Source organism: Trachypithecus francoisi, unplaced genomic scaffold (genome assembly GCF_009764315.1).
Source record: "Trachypithecus francoisi isolate TF-2019V2 unplaced genomic scaffold, Tfra_2.0 Lachesis_group0, whole genome shotgun sequence".
Classification (NCBI taxonomy): Eukaryota; Metazoa; Chordata; class Mammalia; order Primates; family Cercopithecidae; genus Trachypithecus; species Trachypithecus francoisi.
The window spans coordinates 90,430,634-90,438,145 of NW_022681453.1; the positions used below are offsets into that span (position 1 = coordinate 90,430,634).

At 40.8% G+C, this 7,512-nt stretch overlaps 1 protein-coding gene across 2 annotated transcripts in view; it reads left to right on the top strand.

Moving 5' to 3' along the window:
• The first annotated feature begins 240 nt into the window (after positions 1-240).
• The window catches only part of DCBLD2 (discoidin, CUB and LCCL domain containing 2), a 92,115-nt gene continuing 84,843 nt past the window's right edge, over positions 241-7,512 (top strand). Inside the window, exon 1 of one of the 2 annotated variants that reach the window (XM_033211500.1) lies at positions 241-814. In XM_033211500.1, coding sequence (XP_033067391.1) covers positions 610-814 — 205 coding nt within the window. In that variant the 5' untranslated portion in view covers positions 241-609. The remainder of the gene's footprint in view (positions 815-7,512) is intronic. The other variant, XM_033211499.1, reaches the window with a different exon arrangement.

Sequence of the window (7,512 nt, forward strand, 5' to 3'; positions counted from 1 at the left end):
GCGGGGACCCGGATTGGAGGAGGCGGGTGGGACGCCTCCAAAGGCCGAAGGGGATTGGAAGAGGGAGATAAGGGGCGGAGGAGCTCGCGGGATGGGCCGGAGAACTAGCGGGTCGACCGAGGAGCAAGCATGCTGATTGGGTTTCGCGGAAGGAGACGGACCAGAGCTGGCCGAGCATTGGCCGTGGCGCCGAGGGGGCGTGGCCGGCGCGAGCGGAGGGAGCGCGAGGGAGCGGGTGGCGGGCCTGCCTGCCAGCTAGCCAGAGCCGCGGGCAAGCGCGGCGAGCGGGGATCCTGGTGAGGAGCGCTGCGCGGGAGGCGCGTCCCCCAGCTCCGCCGCGGCCGCCCTCCGCCGCTCGAGCACTCCGCTTCCTTCCCTCCCCTCCCCTGCGCTCCGGCCTGGGGTCTCGGCGCGGGGAGCGGAGGGAAGGGACGAAGGAGGAGGAGGTGAAAGCGGGGTGAGGGGCGGAAGGGTCCCGGCGCGGGGTGAGGCGAGGGCTGCCTCTCGTTCTCCCGCCGCTGCCGCCGTCTCCTGGTCGGGTGCCGCGGCCCGAGGCGCGCGGGGCTCCCGGGGCGCCCGCACTATGCAGGCGGACTGCCGGCTGCCGCGATGGCGAGCCGGGCGGTGGTGAGAGCCAGGCGCTGCCCGCAGTGTCCCCAAGTCCGGGCCGCGGCCGCCGCCCCCGCCTGGGCCGCGCTCCCCCTCTCCCGCTCCCTCCCTCCCTGCTCCAACTCCTCCTCCTCCTCCATGCCTCTGTTCCTCCTGCTCTTACTTGTCCTGCTCCTGCTGCTCGACGACGCTGGAGCCCAGCAAGGTGAGTGGTCCCAGGGGAGTGAGCGGCGGGGCAGCCTCCGTCGGGGCGCCGGGTCTCTTGGCCCCTGAACGAATCTGCAGACGCTGCAGGGAGGCGCGGTGCGCTTTAGTGCGTGGCCAGACCTGGCTGGGTACTCACAGGGCTGAGTTGCAAAGGCAGGCTCTTGCCCCTCTGTCCCCCAAGTTGGCGCGGCTTTAGTTTTTGGCAAGGCCATTTATTTCTCTGAAAGGGGGACGTGAGACCCTGCTATAAAAGCCTCGTTGATATTAGATCCTTCTGTGGAAAATTTTAGGGAGGAGAAAGAACCTTTGGAGATAATGACCCCTAAAGTTAAGTTGCACGGATGGATGGAGACTGTAGGAAGGCAGGTTAATTAACTAGCATCTTAAACCTATTAAAGGTAAGTGGTGATAATTATCTTTGTGAAAGAGTTCGGGTTCTGAAGCAGATGGAGTAGTTTCTGCTTATCTCTGAGTCTTGGATTCAGAACATGTTCTTTACAATCCGTTATTGAGGCTGGTGGTCTAGACTGCCTTGGTCAAACACTGGTTCTGACCCAACGCTATGCTAATTTGCCCAAGTGAAGCTTTCCACATTAAAAAGGTAAGCCTTCCCAGAAAGTGACAAAACTTTTTTTTTTTCCACCTACAATCCTTGAAAAACCTGTTCCAGAAACAAGCGAAACCGTTTATTAAGTAATTATCGTAATGGAAAGAGAATGCGGGGTGATTTCTTTTCCCCTTGAGTACTATTTTCCGGTAGTGTAGCACAGTTTTTTGAATCAGTTTGGCATCAGTTTTTGAACAGATTTTTCCATTGCATTTTCCATTTTATTGCAGTGGGAAGGATAAGGATTGGATTGTTACTTATTGCTAGGACGAGAGTTTTTTAAAAAGAAAGTTGTTCTCTACCTTTAAGCGCAGCTTTATGTTGCTTTCATGGTTTTCAGTAAAGTATGGAATCATGGCCTGTCATTGAGAAGGTGCCGAACCTTGACAGGCATGTGGAAATATAATCTCTCTAACTATAAGGAAAAAAATGTATTTGGCGTACTGACCCCTTAGATCTAGACACATTTCTGTATAGAGTAACTCAAAATTAAATGCTTAGTATTTAGGTTTTAGTTAGATCGTCTTCTAAATTGAACATCATCAACATTTAATATATTGAAGTATGAAATCCTTCTCTCCATTGTAGAGATGTATTTCCCTCCTGGTAGCGGGGAAAACAGGCTTATATATGGCTAACACTTAGGACTTACTTTGTGGCGGGCACGACTAGACTAAGTGGTTTGTGTTTATTAACTCCTTGAATCTTCACTACAGCCAGCTGAGATAGTTATTGTTATCCCAGTTCAAACGTAAGGAAATTGAGACACAAAGAATATAAGGTACCTTGATGCAGGAAGGCATATTACTCCATAGGCAGAGTACTCTGTTTTGCTTGTTTCTGGATCTGATAGTGTTTGTATCATGTTATTAAAAAAATCTTGGGACAGTATAGAATCAGTTATATGTCTCCCTTCCAAATGAGGGATTGCCTTGTTTTTAGAAAAAGCCAGTCTACCGGCCTAATCCCAGCACTTTGGGAGGCCGAGGCGGGCCGATCACGAGGTCAGGAGATGGAGACCATCCTGACCAACATGGTGAAACCCCGTCTCTACTAAAATACAAAAAATTAGCTGGGCGTGGTGATGCACGCCTGTAGTCCCAGCTACTCAGGAGGCTGAGGCAGGGGAATCGCTTGAACCGTGGAGGCGGAGGTTGCAGTGAGCCGAGATGGTGCCACTGCACTCCAGCTTGGGGACAGAGCGAGACTCCTTCTCAAAAAAAAAAAAAAAAAAACAGACCAGTCTAATCAGACATGCAACATTAGTTCATTTTTTAAGATTTAATTTATTTTACCAGAACATTTTAACAAATACATTTTTCTTTAACAATTTAACAATGTCATCTTATATAAACATCAACATAAATAGAAATGATTCTGATAATTATAAGACTTTATTTCCTCTTTAGTTCTGTTCTTCTAAATTGCTTGGGTAAATTTTGCTAAATCATTTAATATTTAATCTCTTTGTACTTTGTACCTCAGTTTTCTGCATCATTGAGAATGCATACCTATCTCATAGCTTGATATAAATGAAATGATAGTATGCAGGAATTTTGCAAAAGGAAAAGCTTAACATAGCTATAAATGATTATCATTAATCTTGAGCCTACTAAATTGATAAATTAAGAGTTAATTAGGTATACATCATCTGAAAACTCAGGAATTATTTGATATTTGAATTTCCTCATTTTTAAAAATTAAATTTTTTACCCAAAGGACCCTAAAGCAACCTGTGGTGGAATTCCTTTTAAGCCAGTCTTCCCTAACAGATGTTCTTTTGGGTCTACTGATACTCCCTCACATAACCTGAAAAGACGTCTGTTTAAAACACCTTTAGAATTTTTCATAATGGGGATTTGTACAAGTAGTAATGTTCAGCTACAAGATAGAGTTTTTACTCTATAAGAAGTCTTAAGATTGGAAGGAAATAAACTGTTGACAGTTGTCTTTTGGTGGTAAAATTGGGGGACATTTCTTTATATTTTTCTACATTTTCTGTAATTTGCGTATAGTCAGAATAAAAACTAAACTGCAAAAAAGGTTTCTTTGATAGATTTTTTTTCTTCATTTGACAACTGAAGGTAGAAATGCATCTAGTATGTATGTTGAGGTAGAAATGTGCTTCAGTGTCTTTTTTCTTTCTGACATCATTTTGAAATAGCAGAATATATTACCTTCATTCCTATTAATGTCATATATAGCTATTCCTCAATAGATTTTCTTTTCACAATGACCTTTCTTTTTATTTGGCTCCGCATAAAATGTATCACTAGTTTGAAAACTTACCAACTTTTCACAGCAGATGTATTTTAACCAGTCCTGTTTCACCCATAGATTTATAAATATATTGTGTTTGTTTACCTCTATTTATTATGTTGATGTTTCAGATACGGCTCGTATTTGTGTAGAGTTCTAAGTTGGATATCAAGAAGTTGGTCTTCGAAATCTTTTTTATTGAAAACTTTTTTTTTGTAAAATGTACATCTCTAAAAAATTGAAATCGGTGAAACTTATGCTGGTAGCATATTTACTACTGTATTAAATTTGTAGGAAGTTGATGATCTACTATGATTTTATGTCTCTGGCTTCCATTATGACTGTAGGAATTTGGGTTACTTCATCTCAGGGGCTCAGCTTCATTTGTGTCCTGGAAGGCTTGCCTACTGTCTCGGTTAGAATGTAATTTGTACATGGTAAAATATCAGAGAATTAATTTTTAAGATCCATTAAGCCTGATTTGTTTAGGCTATTAATATATAACATGTTGTGAAGATATTAGTTTTTCTTTTCTAATTTAATCTGTGAAACAAGTCAGGTTCATTCTTAAAAAGGATGTTTCAGTTATTTGATCATATTTGGAACCAATATGTGAAAAAGTTTCTATTCTGTCAAGGAATGCCTTTATTTGCTTGTGATGCAGGGAAGTATTTTTGAACAATATTTGTGAGTTGTCAGAAAATAAAAACTTATTTCTCTCTGCAAATAAACATTAGTAATTATTTTTCACATTGACATTAGGTTTATTTAGAAATTTCCGTTGCCTTTTCTTTGATAAACATCAGGGCTCTTATGCAGTTTTGTTCAGAAGCAAATAAATCAAAGCATCCTTTTCTGCTATATTTCTAATTAGTTTTACAAAATGAAAATTAGAAACAGCACACATTCCACACGTGTGAATGATCAGATTTAAACACCACGTTTTTGAAACTTGTAAATGAAAAATTGATTGTAAGATTGCAGGTAAATTATAGGTAGATCTCTCAGTGTTAGAAACAAAAAGAACACATTATTTTCCCTGGGGATAGTTGATAATTCCATTTGAACATCTGAGCTTCATTTTAAAGACGAACATGAAAAAAACCTGAAAATGGTGGAATTGGCATAAGTAAAATACCAGTACTAGAATTAAAATGACAAATGAATTAATTTCCAAAAGTTAATCAGATCATGTATGTGAGAAAGGGCTAGATTTATATAGGAGTAGAATTTAAATGTAGGACTACACTTCTCAAAGTGACACTGGGAGGTGAAGCTCAGGGAGTAATGTTGGACATTAATTGAATGCATACAAGTAGACAGTTTCTGCTTCTAGTTCTTGATTAGTTGGAAGGATATGGAATGATGACCTAACAGTAGAAGGATTGGGAAAAGCTTCATAAAGATAGTGATATTTGCTAAGTGTGCTTGTTGAAATATGAATTGAGACAATTTGGCAATTTTTCTGATGTGGCTCCTGGATTCAGTTTTCTTTTAACAACCTTATGGCCGTAGCACTTTGTGTTTCTTTTAAAATATTGTATAGATAATGATTATTACTCACAACTAAAAATATAGATGATTATCCACAGTTCCATCTTCTAATCCATCAACTTGTAATTTTTAATTTTCCTTTCTATTATATATTCACATGCCTGCATAATCTTATGTAGTTGTAATTTTAATAGTGTGTTTATGTAAAATTAATTTATAGGCTAATTTAGCACATGTAAGCATACCTACAGAATACAGTAAGACAAAAATTTCAAAATGCAAAATCTTATAAGACATTCAGTATTTATGAAGTAATTACTGTATTGTTCAGAGCTGTTATTGTATTTAATTGATTCTTCATTCTGGAGAAAAATCTCTGAGAAAGTATTTCAGTTCAAAATGTTAGTTTAGAAACAAATATCATGCTAATTTTTCAGTTCATTGTTTGAGTTAAATTAGTATAACCTATGAGGACAGAAAATACAGATATTCAGATAAACTAGTATCTAATGAGTGCCAGTGCAGTGCCCACTGAAGCTGATGAGATACTGGATGATTTCCAAGGGCTACTAAAACATCGCTTACCAGCTCAACCTGCACCTTGACGGGTGTGTAGTTGAAAGAAAAACTTTGATTCGCTACTTGAATTATGGGAGAATCCCAAGATGCAAGTTTCCTCAACTGCTTTTTAAGGAGAGGGGCCCAGAATTCCCTGCAAGGCTTTTGTTGAGTAGGGTGCTTGCAACCTTGTCTTCAAAACTGAATTGCCTGGGATCAAAGAGAAGATATTAGCACTCTTTATTAAGATATTGGCACTCTTTATTAAGATAGTTCTCATTCAGAACTATCAGTATGAAGGGGTACCAACTGTGAACTCTCAAGAGAGTGTGCAAATACCTCAATACAGTCCTGAGACATTCAGAGAAGAGTAAACATTGTTACTGTCTTCAGAGAACCTACAGTCTATTTGAGAAAGTAATTATCTTTAGGTTGGAATATATATAATAATAACCAAGGAAGGATATCAGAAGATTATGTAAGACAGAGAGACCTCACCACTCCTGGAGAAGCAGGAGACGCCTACTATAATAATAATAATCAAGGAAGGTTATATAAGGCAGAAAGAGCTCACTATTCCTGGAGAAGTAGGAGACGCCTCACTGATAAAGTGGTTTTAGATTGGTAAGCTTTGAAGGGTTGGCAGGTTTCTTACCCACAAGGAACTGCAGATATTTGAAGAGTAAGGTCATAAGATTAGAACATGGAGAGTCAGTGAAGTGGGAGTGTGAAAGTCCACCTTTTTAGAATGAGTAGCAAAACTCATTCTGGTCCTGCTCCACTGTTTGCTTCTTGAACCCATGCCCTGCATCTGCCCAGTTATTGGAAAAACACTTGTTGGTTAATTCCTGTGTGCCAGTCATGGTACCACATGCTGGGACATTTTCCTCTTGGAGCTGTGTTAATGACTTCCATAGTGTTGCCAGCAGCCCCTTTATAATCTGTAAGATACCATCCAAACTCCTTTGCATATTATGTATGTAATTTTTTTCACAGTCTGGTCCCTCCCTTTCACTCTGACTCAATCTAATGCCAGCACTTATCACACTGTATAGTTCAGATATGAGACTGAGCTAATTTTGTTCTTCTAAGATATAATTTCATGTCGTTTTGCCTTGTTCCCTATACTAACCTCTTTATATATGCAGTTTCTTCTACTTGAAATGTCCTTATTTTGCTTGTCTTCTCGGTAAACTCTTGATCAACCTTCAAAACCCTTCTTGGGTATCCTCCCTTTATGAAGAGTTCTCTAACAGTCCCCACACACTCATCTCCAGATAATACATTCCACACTGTATTCTAAGTATTTATTCCTGCCGGTGGAGAGAATTTTATTCATTTTCTTATTTCTAATACTTATCATCGTGTCTGTCATTTAAATTATGTGAATTAACCCCATTTCTAGAGTTAATCTGCTACCCTGAGCACATTATTTGGTTCCTCCCTGGGCACCGGCATGCACTTCGTGCTGTTGTCTTTTGCCTGATCCCTATAATTAGTGGTCAGTTCAAGAGCTAGGAACAGAGCCATGTCTTGACCATTACTACTTGTTTGCTACCTGGGAAGCCTAACAGTCTTCTCAGCCTTTCCCAGCCCCACCTCTTCCCAGGAGGAAGACCCCTTTGCTGCACACCCTTGACTATGAGAGGAGTCCTTCAAGCTGACATTCTGAAAATAGACATGGCAACTTCTTAGAAAGCTCTGCTCCCCGCAGATGGGTCATCCTTTAGAACAGTGACAGCTTAAATCAGTGCCAGCAATTTGGGCAAACTTTCTCC